Source organism: Lonchura striata, chromosome 2 (assembly GCF_050655825.1).
Source record: "Lonchura striata isolate lonStrDom1 chromosome 2, ASM5065582v1, whole genome shotgun sequence".
NCBI lineage: Eukaryota > Metazoa > Chordata > Aves > Passeriformes > Estrildidae > Lonchura > Lonchura striata.
In genome coordinates, this window is record NC_140704.1 from 7,531,740 (window position 1) to 7,559,423 (window position 27,684).

A 27,684-nucleotide genomic window follows, 5' to 3' on the forward strand; every position below is an offset into this window, starting at 1 on the left:
GGAGAAAGAGACCAACACCACCTGGCCACAGCCACTTTTTAGGAGCTGTAGAGAGTGAGTGACAAGGTCACCCCTGAGTCTCCTTTTCTCCAGGCTGAGCATTCCCAGCTCCCTCAGCCATTCCTCACAGAATTTGTGTTCCCAGCCCCTCTCCAGCCTCGTTGCCTCCTCTGGATATGCTCCAGCATCTCAGTGTCCTTCCCAAACTGAGGGGCCAGAGCTGGACACAGCACTCAAGGTGTGCTCTCACCAGTGCCAAGGACAGGGGAAGGATGACCTCCCTGCTCCTGCTGGCCACACCATTCCTGATACAAGAATTTTCTGCTCCCTTGTTGCTTCTGGGATGGTGCACAGGATGTGGAGGCACTCAAATGTTTCCCATCATGGTCCCTTTTTCATCACAGGACTGGGAGTGCTGCCCGTGTGTCTTTGTGTCCCCTGGCAGGGAATTCTATTACACAAATCACAGACAGGGAGAGGAGCACCCAGAGCAATGCAGAGCCCAACTGCCCTGTTTCTGCTGCCTCCCAGGTCCTTCCTGCCACAGGACAGCAGGAGAAATTGTCTTTATGAGTTGATCAGTGCAGTGTCTTGGAGAAATAGAGGAGGCAAACATTGAAATTAAAGGTGTGTGGCATTAATATTGCAAATTCCCAGCATTCATAAACTCAAGCCTACACAATTTAAAATTTGATTAATTTAATCAGGAGATTAAACATTTCTAAGTCCCTTAAGGCCTTTTATGATTTGCTTCTATAATTTCAGGTGTTGAGCTTCTAAAAGAAAGCTGAAGTCACCGAGTAAATTCCAGTGCTACAACATAGCAGGGTGTATACTGGATCACTCCAAAGGTCAAAGCAGTTTCTCTTTTCATCTCCTTGACAGTTGTCAGTAGTGATTGCCTGGAGAAAGAATATTAGACAAGTGTAAACAGAGTGTGTAGCTCCCCCAGCATGTCCTCCCTGCAGCCTGAGGCTGAGGATGTTTCTGTGCCCAAGACCATGTCACTGGATTTTTCACACAAACACATATAAACTTCTGGCATACACAGAATCCTGGGGCACTGAGCTTCAAAGATTAACTCTCCGCTCTTGGAAAGGGAAAGGAAAGAAAGAAAGGTCTTTTTTAAGAAGAGGATAAATTGAAAGAAACATTGCTGTTCCTGTGCACCTGAACCCTGATGTGCCCTACACTTCTTGCTCTAAACCTGCAGGGAAATCATCAGTTAGTTCTGTGTTTCCACATAACACCTGGCCAGCCCCTATCCCCTTTTATTTCTAAGAATCAGGAAGGTAAACTGTTTTTTTTTGTTTGTTTGTTTGTTTGTTTGTTTGTTTGTTTTTTGAGAAACAGTGGAATTGTTCCCTGCATGTCCTAGGTCAGTATATCAAGGAACAGGGCTCCCCTCTGCAGTCTAAATTACTGCCTAGAAAACAGAGAAACTGGGACAGAAGCTGGGACAGTGTCTAGTCAGAGCAATCCCTGGATGCAATGCAATAAATTTGCCAAACTACTTTAATTGAGAAATGTATTATTATTTACCAGTGAGGTGCAAAACCCTTTTGGTTTCCCTAAGTGAGGATAACCAGTGAAAGTCTGGATGTTCTGGAGGTCTCTGCATTCCATCAGCAGTATGTTTGGAATACATGGTGTGGGGAGCAGAGCTGGGGAGGCAGATGAGATTCCTGTGAAGTTAACATGCTGCTGCCCAAGAAAATGTGTGGGAGCCCGGCTTTGCTGTGCTTTTGCTCTCCTGCTGTGAGTTTGTGCTGGAGTGGGAACAGAAGGCCCCAGCCCCTCCTAAGCAGTGTGACTCAGACTTCACTTTGATTTTCAGCGTCCAGGTGAGAATTGCATAAAACTCACGAGTTTCAAACTGCTGTACAAGTTCTCCAAATTTCCAGGAAAAGAGGTGAAGATAAAAGGAAGGGAAGGCAAACTGAGAAAGAGAGTAACGGACAATGAACACAAAAAGGAGGAAAGAAGTGATATGTGTCATTGCTTTTCATCTTAGTGGCTTTGCCACCAGGCTGGCACACTGGTGCATTGTAATGCACTTTTCAAGTTACAGGGTGGTTTGAAGCTGTGGCTGGTATCAGAGATGGGAGTGAAAGTATAAAGCTGTCTGCCTTCTGCCCTGAAATTCACTCCTTGCCTTGGCTGTAAGCCACTAAACCGCAATTAAAATAGCATGAACAGGACGTGTCACTGAAATGAAGATCACAGTGTTCCCTCAAACCCTCTGGTGGTGCCCTCCCGAGGCCCTGCGACAGAAGGTGAGCTCAGTGGATGGCTTGCATCCCTTGGGCACTGAGGTACAGGAAAAAGGCTTTACAAGCACAGCCAGGAATTTATGGCAGGAGCAGATGAGGAGACAAAAACAAGAATATAAAGCAAGCGACAGAACTGGAGACAAGACAATTGCAAGTAAATTGCCTCTTCTCTCCCTCCTTTTCCAGCAATTTAGTTCTAAGAACAGGCTCAGCATTGTCAACAATAAAGAAATGTTCTCTGTCTCCGAGCCGTTCAGCATGTCTTCAGTAAATCAGCAATTTGGCAATGACTGAAACAGCAGAAACCCTCCTTTGCTTTGGCACTGCTGTGTGGGCTACATGAGCTGTGGGGCTGCAAATCCAGGGCCTGAGACACTGGCCCTTTCACTAAGCAATTCCAGTCCTAGTTGTTGGGAACTGGTGCCACATATAAAAGATTTTGGAAGATCCTTATTTTTTTTGAAACAATCCTTGAAACCTCATGATGTTTCATCAGCTTCAAGGCTGGTGAGTGGCCTCATCACCTTCATCAGCTGGGAGTGGCACAGCCCATCTTCCTGGCCATCCTATTATGCAGTCTTTCTGTAGAAAACTGCCTTGAACTCAATTGCCCAAGTTTGCAGCAATAGCTATTTAGATGGTAGGGTGCTCTGCCTTCTCCCACTGCTCCAAGCTCTAATTGTGTCCCAACATTTCTGGTTCTTTGGCAGCTGTTGGCTCTTGAGCTCCACAGCACATCTGAGCTGCTGAGCTCAGCATTGAGGTGAGGTTGTCCCCATGTGTCCCCTACCCGTGAGTCAGTTGTGCCCTCAGCCCAGAGCCACACCTGGGCCCTGTGCTCTCTCTCAGCTGCTGAGGTCAGCTTGCACATCCTGCATCCCTGCCTTGGGATCAGGAACTCCAGGCACTCCTCATGGGGCTCCTGGCTCAGCAGAAAACTCGTGTTCTCACTCATACTGGTTTAAACATGGACTTAAACCCACGCACATGTAAGACCTTTGCTGAGTCAGAGTAAGTGACAGCAAACTCCTGTGCCATGAATAGCAATGAAAGCCAGAAAAAAAAAAAAAATTAAGGGCACCATTAACTTGAAAATCCCACTCTGCCTGAAAATTGTATCTTTTCTAATTAGCTGTAGCTCTGTGACTGAAAGAAAGTAGCAAGGCATAAAATGTCTCTCCTCTTAGCCTGATAATTGTTCTCTTGATTGTGCTTTGAGCTCTGTTGTTCTTACTGCTTTATTTGTTTTTTTCATGCCTGCTTTGCCTTTGCCTTGTGCATTAGCAAGAATCGTAGGATCTAAGAATCATTAAGGTTGGAAAAGACCTCCAAGATCATTGAACCCAGCAATTAATTCTGTTCACCACAAAACCGTGTCCCCAAGTGCCATATCCACGATTTTATAACCCTTCCAGACATGGAGATTCCACCACTTCTCTGGGCAGTCTGTTCTAATGCTTGAAGACCCTTTCAGAGAAGAAATTTGTTCTTAGTATCCAATCTAAACCTCCCCTGGTGCAGTTTCAGGATATTGGGTGGCTTTGCTCTTGCCTGGGGCAGTCTCCTTGCCTTAGGCTGTGCAGAAGGACACTTCCCTGGACCTCTTCCCATGCTCTTGCTGGGTTTGGTCTCTGCAGGTCTCTTGCTTTCCCAGTGAATCCTCTGGGCCAGGGGAGCAGCCTTGCTGACTTACATGATGGGCTTGGGGAGCCAGCAGGCATCTTCCAGTGCTGAGCAACTGCACCTTTCTCCCCCTTGCCTCTCCACTGGATGAGGGTTAGAAGCATTTCTCAATTTTTGGAACAAAATGATGGGGAATGGAAATTATTTAACTGCTCACTCCAGTGCTGGGAGCCAAGGGTGAGATTTGGGGCAGGGTAAAACTTGTCTGTAGTCCCTTTGGTGGGGTAATTTCTGGCTTCCCCATGTGGCCCCACAGACATTAGTGTTCCTGGCAGAGGATGGAGAAGGCAGGAAGTTTTCTGGTATCTGTTTAATACCTTCTCAAGCCATCTTTGCAGGAGCTGTGGTGTTTAACACCATGGGGTGAATGGGCTGTAGTGAGAGCAATAGCAATGCTCTCAGTTAACCAGTTTTCACAGCTGTTTCCAGCCTTTCAGCTACCCTCCAGACCCAGCTAAGTGTTCTGTGGGTCATTTGGAGATTGTTTTCAAGGCTCCTCTGCAACTTGACACCCGACTCTTCCTCCACTGTGCAGCTCCCAGCCTGGGACCAGCAAAAAATGTAATATATTGTGGTGTGCAGCCGTTGGACAAGGAAGAAATTGTGATTTATGGGTCTCTCCCCTCCATTTCTACCTGCCTGTCCAGGTGTGTCCCAGCATGAAAAGCTTTGTGCCAGGCCTGGATGCTACCTAACAATTGGCAGGGGGAAAAAAATCCACTGAAAATTCTGGTAACTCCTCAGTTTTGGAAGAGAAGCACCATGTGTGCACCTGCAGCTCTCAGCAGAGTTGCCAGTGAATTTATAAACTCTGGCAACTGCTCTAAAAATCCAGTGACCTGCTGATCTCTGCCCCTCAGCTGCAATTTTGGTTTTGATGACTGCCTGGATTTTGGTTTATAGCAATTGAAAAGGTGTCTGTGCTACAACCACACGAGTTTTTGCAGGATGGGAGGGGGGCATAAACTCTATACTGCTCAGAAAGAAGCACAGTTGTGTGCTGAGCTGATAGCTGTTTAGGAAAATAGTTTAGCAAATAACTTTAAATAAAACAGTTAAATAGGAATTCTGGGAAAAAGGTTTTGTCAAACATGTACATATCTGGATTTCACAATTTTCTTATTATCTGAGGAAGGCTTTGATTTCTGATTGTACAAATATGATGTGTGTCATTCCAAAGAGGTTCATGATTCATGGACAATAAATCTGTAGCAGTGTGTGATCAGGCTGGTTGTTTCCTGAGAAAAGGGGTGCATATAGTATGAAAGGTTTATATACATAATGTATATAAGGATAGGTAGGTAGCATGAATGTTTCTCTGAAACAGAAAAAAACCCTCAATATTTTTCATTAATATCTGAAGAAGGAACAAATAAAATCCAAATCATGCCACTGAATGGATGTTTGCTTGTGTTTTTTGTGGCAATGTACGTGCAAAAAGCAACCCCCCAAATATTTATATATGCATGGCACTAATGGCATTTAGTCACCAGAGGGCAGGGTTTGCTGAGCAGAAATTCTTTCTGCTATGAGAAATAAGGCTCAGGAAAGAGCTCCTGAGTCTCACTCTCAGTGCTTTAATGCCCTTCCAGCACTCTGCTGCCTACCTTCCAGTTAAAGTCATCTCAGTTTCAGCTTTATTATTGAAATTTCCTTGAATAAAATTTATAAGTCTCTGTGTGTCCACCTACAATGTGCCGTTAACTCTTTGGTTCAGTTAAGCTGTTTAGGGTATATTTATGAGCTTTGTAAGTTCAGGGACTACATAACTTTGAAAATCATTATGGGTCATATTCTGTCTTTTGGGAAATGTCAAAAAAGTGACAGAGTTCAATGAAGTAAAATTAAAATTTTACTTCAAAAAGAGTCTTGGGAAATTTTTTTCTAAGCTGAGGTCAGGAAAAAGCCAAAAATTCCTGCAGGAAGGAGTTTCAATTGCAGTGAACAAGAATAAATTCTAGAGTTTCTTGTCCTAGGATGATAATAACCAGACAAGAAGGCTGGGGAGAATATTAAGTATGCTGGAAGTCTTTTACCTGAATTTGTGGCAAAAGCACTTGAGGCTTTAAACCTTTCAGACTGCATGGCAAATTATTGATATTATACTTATGTTATCTGATATTGATATGGAATACCTGTAAGCAGCCTGCTAGAAGATAAGTTTATTGAATTATATAAAAGCCCCAATGTGTTCATTCCTTTGTTAAAAATGAGATTAAATGGCACAGTGCAAGGACTGATAGGCAGTGAATGATGAGAAAGTTGATTCCTCTTAGAAATCCCATGAGGAAAAGCTGATTATGTGTAGGAAGACTTAAATCTAGACTTGTTAACTTTAAAAGTTTCCCTTTAGTTGCTCTCATCCGTGGCTGAATTTTAATCAGGTTTACTTGTGATTGCCCATATGAAATGTGTGCAAGATTGTCTGGAGGAAAATGTAGAGGGAAAAAGAAAAGAGTCACAGCAACAAGCATGAAAATGTTTTTTATAATCTCTGAAATATTCAAGACAGTTTAATTTTCTCTTAGCCTAATTCTGCTTTCATTAAATTCTGGAATTCCTGTTGCTCATTTAGTGTGCATTATTGGAGAAATTTTGTCATTTGGTGGAGCAGTTAAATTCTGTAGTAAGCTGAGGAACCTGCCTAATACAAGGGGGGGTGAGAGAATTAGCTGCTGCAGCTTCTTTAGTTTTCTTTCTTGTTCTGATAAGAGCTGCTCCACTGAACTGCCACTGATCTGCCTCAAATAAATCATAAGAAATGTGGGAATAGTCAGATCCTTGGAGGGGAATGAATGTTTCAAAATAGTTACATCCTCAAGGGGAGAATAAATATTTGTTCTAAGAGAGGAGTCTCTTTTTAGCACTAGCAGAGGTTCTGAAATTAAGACCTTGAACCAACAACATTCTCTTAACCCAATGTGGAATATTAAACCCAATATAAAAGGATTTAGGTAGGAAAGAGTCATCATTAATTCTTACTTAATTTGCTTCTTTGGAAAAAAGGTAAATGAATAGGAGGGACAGTCTGATGTCTCAGCAGAGAGGTGGAAAGTTGTAACACATGGTGACAGCATGGAGTCCCCACAGCTCCCACCCTCTGACTGCCCTGATGTGGTTTGTGGCCCCAGTGCCTGAGACAATCCCTGCTGAATTTAGCCTGTCAAACAGGGAGGGCTCCAATTTCCAAGCAGGAAATTTCCTTTTGGAAATTGTTTCCTATTTACCAAATAAGCACCACCTATTTTATGGGTGTTGAGTTGAGGAAGAGAGAGACCACAAATGCTGCCTGTGCTGGCCAGGGAAGGCTGTGGCACCGTAAGTGTCATGGTTTGACACGGAAAAAGAATTTTTTCTAAAGGAATTGGTCCAATTTGGATATTGACCAATTGAAGGTGGACACGCCTCTGAGAACACAGAGGGGTTAAAAGCAGAATTCCCAGGGGAACTGGCTCTCTTTGGTTCCAGTCAGGGTGCAGTGCAAACTCTCCCCTGCCCGGCCGTGGCTGGGTGGGGAGGGGAAGGCCCATGGCCTGACGGAGGTTTGCCCAAGGGTGGAGGGACTGGAACTCCCTGCAGATGGAAGGGTGGAGAAATCTGGGATGTCTCCATTCCCCCCCAGAGTCTCTCTCTCTCTCTCTCTCTCTCTCTCTCTCTCTCTCTCTCTCAAGAGACAGCAGCAGCAGCAGTTTTTATCAGCAGTTTCACCATGGGGAAGGAGAAGAGCGAGGGGGCTGCAAGGTGCCCAGCTGCCCGTGGGAGCTGGAGCCTGGGCATCGAGCCATCCTTGGGAGTTGGAACTTTTAACCCTTCCTGAGAAATGAAAGCTTTGTGAAATTTCACTCCTGCTCGGTTTGAAAGAGAGGAAGAGAGACACCTTGGACCCTGGGATGTTATAAGGAGAAATTCTAGGTGGGAGGGGATGATGGAGTGGCTTTTGGCTGGACTTTTTCTTGGTATCCACAGACTGAACTGATCTTCTCCTCCAAGAGAGACTGTGTTTTAGGAGGATGCCAGTGATCCAAAAGACTTGCTTCAGCTGTGAAAAGACAGAAATGGAGTGAACAGAGAAAAAGTTAGGGGGTTTGTGGTGGTGCCCCCTGTCCTCAGAGAAGGAGAAGAGAAGAGAAGAAGATCTCTGTTCCCCTGTTTCCCCAGGGGAAAATGAGGGGGACTGTGGTCCCAAAAATGAAAAAAATGAACTGTTTTCTCCCCTCTTGGCAGGGCATCCTTGAAAGGAAAAAAATCCTAAAAGCAGTCTGTCCATCCATGCATTGGTGGTGAGAGCACTGTGCATGTAAAGGAGAGTGTCACCATGGCAAACTTTTTTCTCCAGGCAGTGCCATGTGTGACATGGAAACACAGGATGTGGAGCTGTGTTTCTTGAGGGGTCTGTGGCACAGGAGAGACTCCTATCTCCCTTGATAACTGAGTATCAATTGTCTAGAAGGTGGAAAGCTGATTGTGGTCCAGATTTTGTCTCACTGTGGTTTGTTGGAGTTGGGTGGTGTGAGGAGGAATGCTTTGCAAGGTTTTCAGTTTGAATTTTGTGTGTTTTTTCTCTTCTTTTTTTCCTTTTATAGTAGTATATTAGTAGTAGCTTAATAAAGTTTTTTCCCTTGTTATTAAGCTTGGGCCTGCTTTTGCTCTGTTCTCAATCGCGTTTCACAGCATTCAATTGAGAAGTTGCATTTTAATGGGGGCGCTGGCATTGTGCCAATGTCAAACCATGACATTTTTTGGCTTTTCCCTTCCCCCAACCATGACAGTAAGGAATTAACTCAAATTCCAGGCTAACCAGATCATGGTCCATCCTTCCTTCCTCCACCTTTTTCCATTTATTACAGAGAAAGGAATTTTTGGGGTTTTTTTTCCATGTCAGACTCTTACACCGGGCCACTCTTGTCTTTGCTGTTCATACCTACATTCTTTCACAGAAATATAAGCAGGTAAAAGACAAGCTAAAAAGCCCCAAACTTTTCTGGAAAGTTGGTTTCAGAAGTAAGTTGTGGATTTGTTGGACATGTTCAGATTAATGTGCACTGCAGTGCAGTGAATATTAAAGGAACTGTCAAGAAGGAAAGTCTGTGTATGGGATAAATTAGGACTCTCTAGGGATTAAAAAGATGTAGGATTTTTATTAAGTAGCTAGCCTACTATTGAAAAATAATGAGTAGTTTCCATAGCAACCTCACTTTCACATGGAGCAGACATACCGTAGCAACATAAAAAAGAACAGTATCAAAGAAGGAATAAAACTGAGCTGCACTATTTGGATTTTTAAAAATATCCCTCTGTCCTGAACTCTCTGTTTACAATGCAAAGATCAGTGTCTCAGAAGATTTTTTTTTTTAAGAGATTGTAATTGTTATAACTTTCATCCAAACACTTGGTAAAAGAAAGTGAAGTGATAAATATTGCTGAAAAGACAACAGGAAAGGATTATGGTTCTTTCCAGTCTGTACTGAACAAAGGCAAGAGCATTTCAAGTTATCAGCATCTTGTCATGGCCTCATATCCCTGGGTGAGCTGAGTTTGATTGGAGGCTCTGCTGGTATTTCCCTGATGCAGGAAAGGTGTGTGACAGTTTGTGTTACACTCACGTTACTCAACATCTGACCTGTGCAGAATATTTGTGAGACAATGCCAGCGAAAGTCAAACTCTCCTGGCTTTAAATTCTCAAAATTCAGGTTCCAATTCCTCTGAAGGTTGACCAAGGGTTCAGGTTTCTTCAAGCAAGGCTGGGTTCCTTAATAGTTTCATGGAGAAATCAAGTAGAAATGACACAATCTCAAAAGAGAAAGGCCAATTGACAGCTGACAACTTTGACAGAGGTGTGCTGTGTTTTTGTCATGTCAGTGTGAGTCCAGAATTCCCAACAAGTGCTGAAGGCCATGAATTTCCAGGAACTAAATCTCAGGAAAGTTTTAGATACACTAACTTTGACAAGAGGGCCTCTCTCTGTGTTCTGCTCAGGAATAGCTCTCTAAGCGACCTGATTACTCAGTCTAGAAAAGCTACTATTTTTATTTTCTAGCCTATCTTTTTGAGAAAAGGTGCAAGGAGATTTTTAAATACAGATAGAGAAGGGATTATAAATGTAAAAATACTAAATCAGGATGCAAGTAAAGAAAAAGTTATTAGTAGTAAGCGTAAGAAAAGACAAAGATGATGAAGTCCCAAAGATATCAACATTTTCAACATGTGGAGACAGGTTGGGTTGTTATATGGCCAATAACTTTATAACAGTGTAATTGTTCATGAAGAACCATCACAGAATAAATGTGCTTAGTCCTGCATGAGCTGGTTCTTGGTCCACCCTCCCAGAAATTGTGTATTTCACCCATAAGAATGCAGGAGACAATGGTAGACCAAGTTTTCTGATTATGTTACACTGACATTTTTGTCAATTCTAAAGATAATGTGACAGATGCACGATGTGTTGGATCTGTTAAAAGAACACAAAACCTGTCTGTTTCAAGTCAATCACATATGACACCAAAAAATATGGGTCATATTTGAAGGGTGAGGGAAGTAATGTCTGTGAAAAAAAAAAGACTTGGTGTCATTAAGGGGTTTCAAGTGAAGAATAAGACCCCAGTACATTGGTGTGCTCAAAAATGCTCACATGTATTTGACCCTTCATTAAGTAGGAAATTACAGTATATTTTAACTGATCCTGATTAGATTGTTAATTATAAATACATGTGTGAAAAGTACCTATATTTCCAAAAATGCAGAGCACAATGAAGAGGATCAAGAGATTTTCTGATGTTGCATAAGAGAAGAAGAAACATGTCTCACTAAATTGAGTGAGCTTGAAATATTTGTTTGTTAAAGTGAAAATTCAGGTTTCTATTGTGTTGTCTCTCTGATCTGCTTGAAAGAGAGGTAAATAGAGCAGAGTAAAGAAAACTGAAGATAGACAAAGATTTCCAAAGGAAGCAGGTAGATGTAGTCTGTTAGTTGAAAAAATTACCAAGAATTTTGTAATTAACTCCAGTTTGGGATTTTCTTTAGTCAGGACTAATGGATTGTCTAATTCAGACAGAACTCAAATTGAGAGAAGGCCTGTAACCATCAGGATTTCTGGATAAATGACTTTAAACATCCTTTACAGTTGGTGAATGTATTAACCTCCCTGATTTGTGAAGTTTTGTCATGTGAACCTGTTACTGCACTGCAGGATTTGCCTCAGGGCGGCTGATTCAGGGCTGTTGATATGAACCAGTCTTGCTGCACCATCAGCTCTGTGAGGCAGCTTGTTTCTTCCTTTTTCCAGGTATCATTCAATCAGCCCAGGCTTGATTAACTCAGCTTACCTTACATTTACCTCTGAGTGCCAGGTCATAAAAGTGAAATTGTGCATACTTACTGCAGGGAAATTGATATCTAATAATTTCCTGTGCTTAGTCCCTTTGAAATGCCAGCAGGTTTATGCTATAAACTGCATTCTATTTTTTTTTCTGGCCCTAGCTTGCAGAAATAGAAAGGAAATTGAAAACAGATTAAAAAGTCCATAAAGATCATGAAATTTTGCTTTTGCAGCAAAAGTTCTTACACATAGTAAAACATAGTGAAGTCCATCCTTTGAAATGTAGAGAGCAGATTAGATTTTGAAGCATCAAGTGTGGTTCCAAAAAGTTTGTATTCTTAAAATTAAGAATTTGCTTATGTAATTTACTGAACTGGGCTATTTGTTAACACAGGAAAGGGCCATTTTCAAGTTAGAATGTTGCAAATTGTTGCTTTTTTCTTGATGATATTTTCCATTTTTCTTCTTCCTTGTACAGAACTTTTCATGTGGCTTTAGTTTCATTAATATTAAAACAAAATTTGACTATAATGAAAACGTTTTGATTTTAGCTCTACAAAGGCAAATTAATAGATACAACCAACAGTCAACTTTTCATTAGCACTCTCCAACATTTCGGCTTGGACTACTTAGAACTATGGCAGCTTTCTTGCTAAAATACTTCTTAATGCCAAATGCTAATTATTCGTGGGAATATGGTTTTCTGTAGCCCCAGGCTGTTGCAGAAAATGACAGCTTTTGATATTACTAAATAAAATAATGTTTCCCCTGTGGCATTTTATTTCATACCACGTTTAATGAAATGTAGATTTTTAAGGTCATTTCATTAGCAATGAACTCAATGGTGTTGGCTTTTGGTGTCTGATTGCACTGTAGTAGTTTTTTAAAAAGAAACCTGAATAATTTTATTTTTCTACAGAGTTTCTTGGAGTTTCTTGGACTTTCAAAGCCTATTTTCTTGACTTGCATCAGGAAAAAAAAATATATGATTGCTGGGAAGAAAGCTGTGCTGTGAAAAGCTGAGAGATTCTAACTCATTTTGTTTCAGTGAAGATCTGAAGCACATGTTCCCTTCAGTTGTATGACTCCCTATGCTGCATCACTTTACAATTAATACCTTTTTTTTTCCAAATACATGCCCCTTGGGGAACAGATTTTTATTATGTCAGGAATCCTCTGCTGTTTTTTATAACTCTTCAGATTATTTTAAATACTTTCCTTGTGAATTATGAAAACCTCGAGCTACTATGACATGACTTGATGTTCACCAGAAAGTTATTTTTTTCTGTGCCTGCAGACCTGAACCTGACCCTTAGGAATGAGGGAATTTTGCCATTAATGACATGGAGATGTATCCCAGGCACAGGGGTACAGCCTGCAGTGTTTTTGCAGGGGAAAAGGCCATGTCCTTGTAAGAATTTCTTCCCTTTGGAGTCACTCTATTGACTTGACCCATGTGAAGCCATAATTGATCAGCCTTTGCAAAGCCTGTCCATCTTCAGGGTGCCCTTGCAGGATGCCTCTGTCTGACTTTCCCCACCTGCCATTGCTCCAGAGGGACATTTGCACTCCCAATCTCTCTTCTGAACATCACTGTAGCATTGGGATGGTTAAATAGCTGCCTCTTTTTTGGTAGCACGACTGATAAAAAGCTTCTTCTGGTCTCATTTCAGCTTCATGCCAAGGCACACTGCTGGCTGCTGGTGGTGTGTCTCCTTCAAAGGATGGCTACCATCCTTGCTTACTTCTCAGCAGAGAGCAAAGAGCCTTTGATTCGGCTTCACTGGAAGCTTAAAAAAACCTCACCAACCCCAGAGCCAGCTCAGTTGTTCAGAATTTTGCTGGGTTCTATGTAATTAATTAAGATTTTTTAAAACGTTGGTTGCTCTGCCAGCCTGTGTATCTAGGTTGTGCCACTTTCCAGGATTGCCCTCCACCCCTGTCCCCGCCCCTCGCCCCGGTTCCTGGCACATCCCTGAGCAGCTGCAGCCATGGAAGAATTCTTTGTGGAGGAGGCAGCTCCAGTGAAACAGGTAGGAGGGCTGGGGGGGGCTGGCTGGCAATATTTCAGCCCAACAGACCCAGGTTCCAGCCAGCCCACAAGCCCCTGCTACCTGTGGCAGCAAGGATGATAGGATTTCTCTGAGACACATCAGGTGCGGTCAAGAGCAACCTTTAATTCTGGATGAAGGAGTCCTGGTGTGCATTGGGAGAAAGTTAAAAAGTTTCTTGTGCAGTTTGAAATCTCCGTGTTTTGCTCATGGGGGTGGGTGTTGCTGTAAGAAGACTCTGTGTCCCAGGCAGGAGGGAATTCAGGAATGATGCTGAGCAGAGAAGTTCTGAAGTCTTGTGGGAGCAGGGAAGGGGAGGAGAAGTCTGGAGGTTTCCTGTGCAGGCCTGGGTGTGATGTGTTTCACTGATCTGTCCTTAGATGGAATTATTGGCACTGTCATTGCTTCTCTGACTTTTCCATTGTAGGATGTGTTGGATCACTGAGAACACTGTTGCAGCACAGGTTACATCAGGACTGCATTTGTCCTGTCTGCCTTGCATTGACATAGAATGTTTTCTTCCCATGTAATTCCTTTTATTTTGTTGCTGCTGTTTGTATTCATTTGGTTGTTTGGTTGTTTTTTTGTGAGTTGGTTACTCTTTAACTTATTATTTCTACCTCTGCCAACCCTCTGGTTGCTTCAGCCCTCCCCTAGACAGACATATCTGTGCAAGCAATACCCTTGGACAAAATTTTTACAGCAAACATTGAGTGGGGCAGAAATGTGAAGCTGGTTCATGCCATGGAGTTTGACCCAAAGGATGCAGGACAGCAGGTGACTTGTCATTGCTGCAGATTCTTTAGGCCAAACCTGATTTGGGGAGTGCTTTCTTCATTAGGAAAAATGACAGCTGCAGCTTGCCTGTTACACTTCTCTCATCCCATCAGACTGATGCTGCAGCATTTGAAGAGTTGTGCATTAGCATTGAGCTGGGATTTCTATGATGTAACTGTACAAACTGAGTTATTCAGGGTGGAAAATAATGTTAAATAAAAGCTAATTACTTGAACTGGCTTTTTAACCTGTGAACATATCTTGAAATGAGGTATTCTCTTTGGTCACACCAGGGATGTTTTTGCTGCTGAGTTTTGCTGCCCTTTGAGTAACTCCTGAAAACACCTGCAGCATTAGCAGCATCAGATCCTGCCACACTTTTCCAGTGACCCTAACCCAGATAACAGCTGAGAACAGAGTGCATTCACTGTGCTGACAGTAAAGCTGTCAATACAGGAGAAATCCACAACCTGTGGGAGCCATGGATTTGATGTTGCTGGTGGCTGCAACAGGCTGCAAATTCTGCCTGTTGAAGCAGGACTTTATGTTTGCATGATGGTTCACCCAATAATACATTCCTCAGGGGATTAATGAGCAGACTCAGCTTGTACCAACTTTGGGATTCATTATCTTGAGCTCTACTGCATGGATGGGCAGCTATACATCTACTGGGCTTCGAGTCCTTCACTGTTACAGTGGGATAATATCATTCCTTACCTCTTGGGAATGTGGTGAGGATAAATACTGCATCAGTCTGCCAGATGCTATGGGACTGTAACTTCATAAGAGGGCCTTAAGTGGGTAGACTATGTTCACTTCATGCCTGAAATGGTGTTTTGGACCTGATGGGGAAATCTGTGTTTCTGATTAGACAAGTTGAAGAAGAATTTGAGCCTGCTCAGTGAATCTAAAGAAATGCTCAGGACATTCATCTTATGATAATATTTGGAAATGGAAGATTATTATTTGCAAAGTCATGTCATGTTTCACAACTTTTCATGGAAGTGAAACCTCACTGTTTCCAAACCAATTTGGCAAATAGGTGTATGCTGAACTTCACTTATTTTTTTGGCTAGCTGACAGTACCTGTGAGAAGAGTGAGGAGTTACATTCCTGTGTTGAATAATGAAGTAGGCACATCAGTAACAGGCTACCAGTTCTGTAAGCAAATTTAAGTAGTTTAGACTTAAACTTATAGTTCAGTCTGTATAGGCAATTTGCTTGTGCTGGATAACTTGTTTTCCTCTGCATTGATGCAGGTAGAACAGGATTTCAACTTAATGGTAGTGTCTATCTGGAATTTGTGACTTTGCCCTGTTTAAATGCCAGTTTCCCTTGGGAGTGGTGTGCCAGAATGTAAAAACCACTGTAGGACTCCTACAAAGGGTTGTGTTCAGCTTTTTCCTTTACAAGCACCCCTGGAAGCAGGAACTGGGGAAAAGTGGCTTTGAATTGATGAAATTCTGAACTGAGGATTTTTTTTTTTTGTGTGTGTGTGTTTTTCTTTTAATACAATTATTATATCTTTCTACAGATTTCCACATGCTTGCAGCCATCTCTCAAAGGCTAATATTTCAATATGAGTAGGAGAGTTTGTGCACTATATCTGCATATTTGTTCTGTAAGCATTTTGGATAATGGAAGGAGGAGTGCAATTAAGGTTTTAAAAATTGGTAATTGCAAGCACTCTCAAAGAGGACAGGCATAGAATTTTGGATGATCATGATAAATGTGAGTGACAGTGTGAAATCAATAAGATAAAAGTCAAGAAAAACAAATGCTGAGTATTGTAGTCAGGAAGGAAACTCCTCTGACACCAGGATAAAATGAGGAATAACTGCCTAAGCAGCTCCCTGCAGGAAAGGGAGTTTGTGGCTTTCATAGATGCTGACAAGTTAAATATAGATCCAAAATGTATGCAACTGCAGAAATGGTGCTCATTACAGGGTATATTGATGGTTGTGTTTAAGTTTTGGGAAGTAATTATTCAGTTCTATTTGGTACCACAGAAGTCTGAAATTGAATGCTGGGCGTAACGCTTGGAGGGAAATTAGGGAAGCTGAAAGGGCTCCAGATGAACTCAGAAGGGCTGAGGAATATGAAAGAAATATGAAAAACTGTATTCATTTAATTGAAAAAAAAGACAAAACTGAAGAGAAAAAAATTCAAGTGCCTTAGCTATGAAAAGGCTTTTTTGTAATAAAGTTTTCTACTGAGAAATTTAAATTTGCAACAATAATATGTTGGTCAGATTTTAGAAGAAATAATTATACATGACTTTAAGAAAGAATATGGAGTACTTTTTGTGAAGAGAACAATTCAGAACAGAGAAGGCAAACATCTGTCAGTGGTAGTTGGGAAACTGTGCTGTAAGGGACTGGAAATTCCCCTGGGCTGTCTTCAGCAAGGTGTTTCTGTCCATTTAGTGTTATGGCAAGTATAGGATATGTGCTATGCCCAAAAAGGATTTTTTTTTCCCTTCAGAGGAATGTTGTGGTGGCATAGAAGACAGATGCAGAAACAAGAACTAAGAAGGTGCAATCAGTAATATCCCAAGGAGTCAGGGGATGGGTGTGAATGTCAGGGCTGCTTCTCTCAAAGAAAGCAGTCTTGTTCTTGTTGTCCTTCAGGCTAAGTGCCAAAGAGGCATTCCTAAACACCTGCAGATGAATGGCTGATTAGCAAAACAGGCATTTATAAATACCCATTTCTGGGAGAATTCTGCTTCTTTAAATGAAATGAGTGATCCTACATTGCTCAACCCCATCCTCTAACATCAAGTAACTACCTGTCCCTACCACAGAATGACCTACCAACATATTTGGGATCATAATTTAAGAGCTGTCCCATTTTAACTAAAAAGATATTTCACTGTATTATGTGTTGAGTTGTGGGACATGTAAATAAGAGGATGAGTCAGAGAGAACTTCAAAGGACTTCCTATGATTACTTTCCTGGAAAAGGTCCCATTTTACTGCTTGGCTAGCAGGGAAAGAGCTAAACCAAAAATGTTTTCCCCATGGGTTCCATTAAACAAAATCAGGGGTCAAGAGTTGTCATCTGCCCAGACAGTTCTAGAAAATTAATTATAGCTCTTATGTAGCAGGCAAAGAGTTTTTATTGTGAGTCACTATTTAGGAAAATCCTTAAGTGAAAACAAGCACAAAGACATGCTGGGTGGGGAGAGCAGCTCTGAGTGAAGGGACTTGGGGACATGGGTTGATGAAAACCTCAGTGTGACCAGGCAATGGGTGCCTGCAGCCCCAAAACCCAATTGTGCCCTGGGCCACATCAAAAGCAGCGTGGCCAAGGGAGGGGATTCTGCCCCTCTACTCTGCTCTCAAGAGATCCCACCTGGGGCCCCCAGCATAGGAAGGACAAGGACTTGTTGGACCAAGCCCAGAGGAGGCCATAAAAATGCTCAGAGGGCTGGAGCACCTCTGCTATGGAAATAGGCTGAGAGAGTTGGGTTGTTCAGCTTGGAGAGGAGAAGGCTCTGGGGAGATCTTCCAGTGCCTAGAGGAGCTAAAAGAGAGCTGGAGAGGGACTGCTTGCAAGAGCATGGAGTGATTGTGCAAGGAGTAAAGGATTTGAAGTGAAAGATGTTATAATTAGGTTAGATATTAGAAAGAAATCATTTACTGAGAAGGTTGTGAGGCCCTGGCACAGGTTGCCCAGAGAAGCTGTGACTGCCCCAACCCTGGAAGTGTTCAAGGCTGGGTTGGATGGGGCTTGGAGCATCCTGGGATAGTGGGAGGTGTCCCTGCCCATGGCAGGGGGTTGTGCTAGGTGGTCTTTAAGGTCCCTTCCAGCCCAAACCATTCTGTTTCTATGATGTAGAAATTAGGGTACTGCCATAGTACTACTGCTGGTAGATTGATATTCTTGGATTTCTAAGCCTGGTGATATTTAGCAAGGTTATAGTGCAAAACATGAACAACTTTTAGAGCTTTCTGCTGAGAAGTTGTTAGAGCTTAAGGATGGTTTAACAGAGCAAACTGACATTTTAGGAGGCACACTGCTATGTCATACATTTTGATCACTTTGATGGAGTTTTGGATTATCTGTTCGTGTGGCAATCCAGAGCTCCAGTACAAAGCATCATAAGGGAAAAAGCCACTAGAATACAGCTAGCTAACTTTTTTTTTCCTGAAGAAATAAAACAGCCCAACCAACCACTTATTCCCTTGATGATCATGACTCTACATTAGACTGCTTGAGTTTCCACAATAAAGTAAGAGGAAATAAGAGAATGCTGTACTATGATATCACAAGAGTTGGATCAATGAGCAATTAAAATAAATTTATCCAATTAAGTTGGCCTTTTCTTCTATTTTCAAGCTGTTTTCAGATCAGCCCTCTCTCCTGTGTATTTATATTTGCTGCTGAGTACAAAACACATTTCTGTATCTAGATCCTTTGCAAAATATGATTGCAGTGTTTTTCCTGTTCAGTGGCTGATTAATAAATTCTTAAAAGAATACTCTAAAACCAACAGAGCCATTTATGCTTTGGTTGTTTAGACATTAACCAAGTGTCTTGAAATTCACAGATTTTCAAATTTCCTGAACATTCTCTATTTTCAAGTACATCTTTGTAGCCTTCAGCAATTTCATAAGCCAGATCTATCCATGTTTTTAGCCATCCTAAACTAATTTTCTTTTATGAATTTGTCCATTAGCTTTTGAATCTATGTCCCTTTATAGTGCATTATATACAATATTGCATAATTATGATATTGGAAGAATAAATAAGCATTCCCTGCTCGCCTCTTGCATTCCACACCTCCTTGTTTACATCCTTGTCCTGTGTGTTTTTTCTGGCCTGCTCCCTGTTTCTTAATGACTTGCAGCATTTGACTTGCATCCTTGACTGATCCTGATCACCAGCTGACATTTTCATAGATCTGTTTGTTTTAGCCCAAGCTCTCCCCTCTGAGTGCTAATTACTCAAAACCCATCATTCTCTATGTAAACTTTAGGGTCATTTCTTCTTTGTGCATTACTTTACCTGTATTTAAACTGGGATCTTTTATGAAATATGGGGACATTTCATCATTCCCTCATCCTTGAGGGTTTAGTCTCAAGACACTTAAGAGCCCTTGAGCAAATCCCAGCATCATTCTTTTCCTATCCCCCAAAACTCTCTGTGACATCTTGGCTCTTCTGTCTCCACTTGTCAGAGCTGGTTTCTGCCTTTAATTTTCGCTCCACTGAAGCTGGTGGGTGCATTCACTGGGATGGATGGATGGATGGATGGATGGATGGATGGATGGATGGATGGATGGATGGATGGATATCCCTCACATGCCATGTTAAATTCCCTTTCCAGGTGGTCTCTAACCTGTTGGTTTGATTTAGTAATTGCTAGTGTTCATTTTCTACCTGCTTCCATGACCAGAAATGCAGTCCTTTAGTTCAGTAAGATAATAATTTTGCTACAAGTTAAATAATAAATCATAAAATAAACTGTCATTTTGGGGTCATTTTTATGATTCCTGCAGTTTTGCCACTAGACCTTGGGAAATTATGCCATCTGAAAAATTCAGTCCATCCATGGAGATACTTTGTCAGTGGTTTAAAAATGGGATATGTGAGATTTATGGCTCTGAAAAGCTAATGATCTCTTTTCTCAATGCTTTGTCAAATCCTGCTTGGTTTATGCTGCCCATAAGCCAGTCTAAGCCTTGGTGTCTATAAGGGAATGTGCTTTGGTGATTAACAAGGTGTTATTTTCATCATATATTTATTACACTGAGCCTCGTCAGAACAATTCTGATCCAGCACATTTATTAGATTGTATCTCTTCATGCCACTCATGCCACTGTGATAGTTTCCTGTGCCTGGTTGCAACAAAATTAAAAAAAAAAAAAAAAAAAAAAAAAAAAGCAGGCCAAGGAGCCAAGGAGTAATGTATATATTTGCATAGATTTCTGGAAAAGGTGCTCAATAAAATATTGCTGTGTTTTTATGTTCTGAGAATGTCTTGAATTGCAGCCTTAAGCCAGATGATGAATTCCCTCAGTCAGGTATGGCTGAATAAGTTCTTCCCTTGATAAGTCAAAATAAAGGTGTGGAAGTGGCTGTTTGGAGAATTTGTAAGGTGAAAAAATTGCAAAAGTTAGTGGCTTTAGGAAATGCCGTGAAGGTGGGAGAGTGGATATGCTTTCAAAGCCTGGGACTACTCTCACTCATTCAGGTTGCATCTGTGATGTATTAGAATGCAGATTCATTCCATGGTAAGAAGAAATAATAAAAAAAACCAACTCCCTTTCTTTCATAGTAACTTCAGGGAATATCTGTGTCCCCTTTTCTATGTGTTTAATGGAAATTTCATTAAAACTATCACTCACTTCATCTTGCAGTTAATAAATAATATATCCCTGCAGAACCATAGAATCAGTGAAGTTGGAAAAGACCTCTACAATCACCAAGTCCAATCCAGCACTGCCAAGTCCACCCTAAACCATGTGGGGAGCCACATCTACAGGCTCCAGTACTTGTGACCAGCACTTCCCTCGAGCCTGTTGCAGTGCTTGACAGCCCTTTTGGTGAAGAATTTTTTCCTAATAGCCAACCTAAACCTCTCCTGGCACAACTTGAGACCATTTCCCCATGCCCACTTGATTTTTATGTGGGAGAAGAGACTCACCCTGACCTCCCACACCCTCATTTCAGAGAGTTATAGAGAATGATAAGGGTGCCTTGAATCTCCTTTTCTCCAGGTTAGACACCCCAGACCCCTCAGCTGCTCCTCACAGGAATGCCTTGCTATTATTTAGAAATATTTGAAGAAAGGCTTTTCAGAAGCACAGTAGGCAGGTGTGCTGGTGCTCTTTGAAAGTCAGCAGAAACAGTAATCATTTTTGTCCCATGTATTTAAAAAACTTACAGTGCAGTGCCTGTTCCTGGGTTTGTACCCCTGTGCTTTGGGAGTAGCACAGCATCATGCCACAATGAAATGTGAAAAAAAAAAAATCATTTTAGCTCCAAATGAAAGGTTCATTTCTCCTTTGAGCTTTAGCACCCCATAATGTGCTTTATCTGCCAGGATGCTGATATGTAAGCATGTGAGCCTGCATCTTTATACATTAGTAGGATAGAATTGCAGTTAGTATAAACCACAATTAAATAAAACTGTGGAAAGGGAAGAGGGAAAGTTTGCAGTGGCCAGGAGATGTTTGTTTTATTTTGTTCTATTTTATTTTTGCTGTAGATAGGAGTTGAAGCTGCTAAAATTACGGGTAATTTTCTCCCCAAATAAAGTTCTTTGCAATCATGTTTTAAATACTTTTCAAAGGATCTTTTCTCACATACATTATAAATACACATACACTATAAATGCCAGTGAAACCAGTTTTAAAAATGTAACTACTGTCTGCAATTTGTATCATATCCTGATCAGGCTTTTCGCTAGGCATATTTTCTCACCACTTTTCAGTGCATTTGATACAAGCGTTGCACCATTTTTTTGACATTCCCTGTCTCCAGCTACTTTCAGACTGCAGGTTTATTTAATAATTAAACAGTGTCGCAGCATCCACTTGTTCATAAGGGTATGAGAAACTTGGCAGTGATTTCCTGAGTCCTTATTAACAAAGAAGAACAGAGAAACATGGAGTGCATGAAAAGCATCTTTGAGAACATAAAGGCTATAAGGACTCTCTAACAAAGGTCTCCTGGCAGAGCCTTCCAGAATAAGATACAGCTTAAAATTCACCCAGAGCTTTTTGCCAGTGCAGACATCTGACCCTCCTTTGTCAGAGGACACAGAGAGCCCTTACAGAAGGGACATGGAGGGGTGAGGAACTCAGCATAGGGACAAAGGTGCTGCCTCCCTCACCTCAGCTAATTGTGGAAAAATCCCTTTCCAGAGTGTGCCTTTGCCTTAGTGAGGGGTTGTGGTGTGCCTCTGATGCACAGGGTGCAAATGTGGCTGTGCAGTCTGTTTAAAGCTTTCCTCCATGCCTGTGGATGCTGGTGGGAAGGTTGGAAGCTCAGGGCAGACTCCTGCACCGTGGGAAGCTGCTGGAGGATGTCTCAATGAGGGCAGGTGCACCTCCTGCAACCAAATCCAGGCACCCAGTGCCACTTCTCCCAGCTGCTTTGTGCTGTCCCTCTGTGACACCCCTCCCCTTTCAAGTGTCTGTGTAATCCTAAGAACTACTATTTCTCAAGCCAAAAATTTCTTTTAGAAAGACTTTTTCTTAAAGAATTGTGATGGCTAATGCAATCCTTTTTCCTGCAATCAGCTCCTCACCCATGACCTCTCCTGCCTGTTCTGTGGAGAGGTTTGTGTCCTCCATCAGCCTTGCACAGACTCTGTGAGGTGTCCCAGCTGAATCCCACATCCACTGAGTGCTGGGCTTCAGGTGGGTATTGGGTGTCTGGAACTGAAATCAGGGAAAAGAGCAGGACAATTTTGAGAGGCATTTCAGGAGACAGCTCAGGGCAGCTTGAGGAGCTGTGATTCAAGAGATCCAGCCTCATTTGGGAATGAAGCAAACTGGGGCTTTAGGTACACAGCAAATGCAGTCCTGGTGTAGGTACTCAAGGTATGTTAGTCAGCTTGGGTAGCATTTCAGATAATGACTTCCTTATTAAACAGCAGGGACCAAGCAAGACCTTGAGCTGAGTAGGTGTCAGTGTTTCTGCAGGATTCACTCCTGTTGCATGTTGAAGAGGCTCTGTGTTTGAGTAAGGCTGTACCTGTAAGGACACATCTTGTGTCTGGGTTTCAAAGTGCAGCTACATCCATTCATTCCGACTTGCAAAACTGTAATGGAAATTTATCAGCTCAGCCACAAAGACTAATTTTCCAGCTTTAGCAGAATGGAAATACTAATGGCAATTTACTTGCCCATCAAAAATAATTACTCATCCCAGCTGAGCAGGCAAGTAAAATTTGCAAGACTCAATTAACTACCTGCACTGAGGAGAGTTTATATGATATTCTTGTTGCCAAGCACTTTGATTCTTACTGGAGCTGTATAAATTAACCACTTCAGTGCTTTCCAGAAAACCCCATGGGTCAGAGCTCAGATTCCTTGAGACCTTTTGCACTGTTAAGAGTGGCTTACACTGAGGAGAAGGTAATAGAAAATGTCTACATCAGGTAATAGGAAATTTCCTGTCTACAGTAGCAAAGTAATTGCTACCAGATGCACTGGTGGCAAATACATAATGCTAAATGATACTTAGGAATAAATGAAGTGACACAGTATAAAAATGAGCAGCATTTTTTTGCAAATCCCTTCATGGCTTAGTCCTCACTTAGCCAGTTGGGAGCCACACATGGAAGTGAGACCTGCTGAAGCAAAGCCCAGCAGTGAGGACTGGTGCTTGTGAAGGGGTTAATTCCATGGAGAAATTATTCTCATATTTGCTACTGTGCCTCCAGAGTGCATGTCCTGGTCCTCCCTGCTGCCCACCAGAGGCCAGCCTTGGGGGACATGGTGACATTCCCTGTGCTTTTCTTCTCCCTTGGAGACAGCTGATGAGGAGACACAATCCTGTCCTGAGTGCTGAGGGGGGGAGATGCAGATGGATTCCAGAATTTTAAGTGTGATCTTCTCATCATCAGGGCTGTGATGAGGAAAGTCTCTGGATCACAGAAGGGCAAAGTTTCTGATAAATAAAGTACAAATTTACCCACATGCCAAGGGCCTTCCTTATGGTTTCTGTGAGCCAGCTAGGGATGTTCCTGGTCATCACCTGTGGGGACACTGCCTCAGATGCATTTGTGCCTTCCTTTGTGAGGGAAAGATTCCTTGAGCTGTTTTCTAGACCCTTCCAAATACCTCAACAACTTAAAATTTTGTTCCAGGTTGCTGCTTCCTACTGCTGTGAAGGTAAATTTTCTCCAGATAGGTAGCTCAGGGTCTAATTTCTGACAAAGATGAGTTTAGTTCAGGATTTATGTAATGAAGTCTGGGATGCAGGGTAAATTGAACAGCTCCATTTGTTCAGACATAAATCACAAACCACCTGCAGCCTGAGTGACTGTCCCCTAAATATCATGGGGACATGGGTCATTGTGGAAATATTGCAGTTCTGAGTCACACATTTAAATAGAGACATGGAAATCAGGAAGCAGAGAGGGCTGTCAACTCATCAAGCTCATCACCTGGCTTGTACTGAACATGCCCTAAGACCCAGAGCAGTGTCTGCTCCACCATCAAATCAGCTCAGTGCAAATCTTGAAAGGTACCAACTAAATATAAATGTGAAAGGCTCTGATGACATATAATGAATTCAAAAATCTTTTTTTTTTTTTTTAACTATGCCAGGATAGGGATTTAGAGAGGATATTTCTGAATAGTCTGAGAACATAAAATGACTGTTACTGAAAAAGGACAGGATAGGAAGACTTTAGTATGTTCTGACATTTTTTATAGTCAATACTTGAGACAGTATTAAAAAAAAAAAAGACAAATTAATACAGCATTTGCTTCTTAAAACAAAAAAATACTTCCACCTATATTAAATCCCATAGTCCACCCACTAGTTAATTAAGCCTACAGCAACATAATGACCATTCAGCATTAAGCACTCTGAATTAGATAACAAATTTGCTCAGCCAGCCACAGGCATTAAATAACCATACATACATAACTTCCACTAGCCAATAAATCAAAAGCTACACAAAATCATTACTCACTTTTCTGCACATCTTTTCTTCTCTGAGATTTCTGCTTTCTTTCCAGTAATTGTGCACATTAAAGGCTTTTCCAGAGTGTGTGTTGAAAGGGCATCATTGAGATGAGCAAGGAGAGGGAACAAGTTCCAAGACTCAAAGGAATGTTTGCTCAGGTCCTGAAGAAGGGGCTTACAGCTTCCATGCATGTAATCCCTTTCTTGCAAATGGATAGAGGTGCTCCTGCAGGCCAGGCTAGTTTTGAGTAAATTAGCCCTTGTGCTCCATTTCAGTGTTTTTACATTGTTGATCGATGCTCTTAATTTCTCAGTTCCTTGTTTTCCACCCTTCAAAGATACATACTGGTTCCTTTCATTTTGGGGAGAGTAAATATGGTACAAATGGTGGGGCAGTCAAATACCAAAGAGCTGAAGCCAAACAAACCCTTAAATGACAGGACAAACTAGATCATGACCTGTATGTTACAGTCAACCCAAAGGTCCATTCTCAGGGACCCTCAGCTCATTAATCACCTTCATGGAACACTTGATGCTCCTTGCATCACCCATGAGCAGGTACAAGGTGAGGCCTCCTGGAGAAGGTCTTCTGTCCCATGTCATATAATGTCAGTCTTTTCTGTTTAAGCATGGCTGGGTCATCCCTTCAGACTGGGAAATGAAGATTTACCACAGAAAAGTAGCTACCAGGAGGCAAATTGTGACCTGAAGAATTGTCCTTGCCACAAGGTTTTTAATTTTTCTTAACCCAGTCATTTATTCCTAAGACTTCCCCTGGGCAGATGTTGCTGGAAGTTGTCTGTCAATATGTGAAGTGCAGGCAAAAATGTGTTAGAATTTTCTTGTAAAAAAAAATGTTTGAAAATTTCCAGATAGTTCTGTTGAAAGTCCAAAATAAACTTCTACTGCTTCTGCTGCTTTCTGTAACACTCTAAGAAGTTAAGAAATACAAAGAGCTCCATATTAAAGGTTACATTTTAAGAATTAAAGCAACAAAGACAGGGTAGAGATGCAGGTAGCAACCAACTCAGTGGACAAGAAGAAAGATAAAAGAGCTGTAAAAAACAGGTAGCAAAATATCTATCTGTAGTAGGCAGAGAAATAAAATGAATGTAATAAAATATAGAAATATTTAAACTCTTTATGAATATTGATCCATATTATTTATGCTTTCTAAAAATGTGCTGTGAAAAAAGGAGATTCCTGTCTTTGTGAAACGCAGTGTTCAGAGGGGGAAATGCAGGATGGAAAAGAAGTGCTTGTTATATACATTGTTGTGATTCCTGTATTCCATTATGGAACCTAGTATCAAATGATTTCTAGCCCTTAGTTTGTAATCATAGTGTCTTTTGGATTAGGGAAACAAGACATTTCATGGAGAAGAATCCAAATGCAAAATCAGGTACCTGTAGAAACAGATTCCAGAAAGCCAGAATTTATGATTCCAATGAGCTCTGTGTAGCAGCTCTTGCAAATTAGACAGAATGCAGCCATCCAAGACTGCCAGTTTATCAGGTCAATTGGAAAGTGCATCACTTGTCCAAGCTCCATCCAGCACCAGCTGCATCTAAGTCTCTGCCAAATCTCTTCAGACAGTCGTGGGATGTGAGCAAGACCTCGGCTGATTGGGCTTGCAGCACAAACCCAAAATGAGTTTGTCACTCTTTTAAATTCCCACATACACTGGCAGAAAATTGCTGGAAAATGAAATAAAGAAATGACAGAAGCAGTTTAGTTTCCTGTCAGCGGCAAGGTACAGACAGCCTTACACAAATATGATGCACAGGCAAGCTCCTGCCAGTGTGTGCTGCTTTCAGCTGTGATGGAGTTCATTTTTTCTCAGTAGCTGGAGCAGAGCTGTGCTTTGGATTCAGAATAATGTTGATAACACACTGATATTTTGGGTTGCCAAGTAGTGCTTACCCTGAGCCAAGGAATTTTCAGTGTCTCATGCTCTGCCATGGAGGAAGTGCAAGAAAAGCTGGGAGGGAGCATGGCCAGAGGGATATTCCATACCAGAGAACCCCATGCCCAATATATAAACTGGGTGAGTTACCCAGGAGAGGGGCTGATCATGGTTCAGGATAGGTTTGGTATTGGGTAGCAGCTGGTGAGCAATTATATAATGCAACATTTGTTTCTTTTAGGTTTTACTTTTCTCCCTTCTTCATCTTCATATCATTACTATGCTACTCTACTATTATTATTATTATTATATATAAAATTATATTTTACTAATTTTCAATTATTAAACTATTCTATCTCAACCCATGGGTTTTACTTTTTTTCTGATTTGCCCTCCTCATCCCACCAGGCTGGGGCTTAACCACAACTTGGCATAATCAGGCATCAAAGAGAAGGTGCTCAGATAGGAATGGCCCATGGCTGGTTCTGTTCCTGGCTCTCAGTAGTCTCATCACAGCAGAGGTTTTCTCTACTGATTTACCTCACCTTGGCTTCTCAGGTAGATTGATCTCAAGCTGCTCATCCTACAGCTGCTTATCCCCATATGGGAAGAGGGGGACTCTGCCAGCTCCTGGCAAGGCACACAGTGCTGCAGCTCCAGACTTCTTCTGCTGTGTCTAATATTGTCTAAATGTGGGCCCAATGCATTGTGGCACTGGCTTCTTCTGGACCTCAGGGCATGGCCCAAGTTCTGTTTATGCACTGAAAATTAAAAACTAATTACAAAAATGAAAGAAGACATCAGCAAGGTCTTTTTTTCTGCTTGTTGTAGGTTTAGGTCTCGCTCACTTTTAACGTGGGTGGAAGAACACAGAAATGTGTCCTTGGTACAGGATACACAAATGCATTCTGTGTTGTCACACAAGTGTGACCCACACAGGTGGGTCCTTGAAACACATTTCACATTTTCTATGTTTCTATGTATAAGACTGTGCACATAGTGTGTGGGAGGATGGAACGTAGGAGA

The 27,684-nt window shown here is 41.7% G+C and overlaps 1 protein-coding gene across 4 annotated transcripts in view; it reads left to right on the plus strand.

The window, feature by feature from the left end:
• DPP6 (dipeptidyl peptidase like 6) overlaps positions 1-27,684 on the plus strand; it is a 548,806-nt gene that overhangs the window by 167,017 nt on the left and 354,105 nt on the right. Inside the window, exon 1 of one of the 4 annotated variants that reach the window (XM_021543893.4) lies at positions 13,249-13,305. The exons of the other annotated variants lie outside the window; for them this stretch is intronic. Coding sequence (XP_021399568.1) covers positions 13,264-13,305 — 42 coding nt within the window. The 5' untranslated portion in view covers positions 13,249-13,263. Of the gene's footprint in view, positions 1-13,248; positions 13,306-27,684 lie in introns of those variants that run through there. 4 annotated transcript variants of the gene reach the window in all.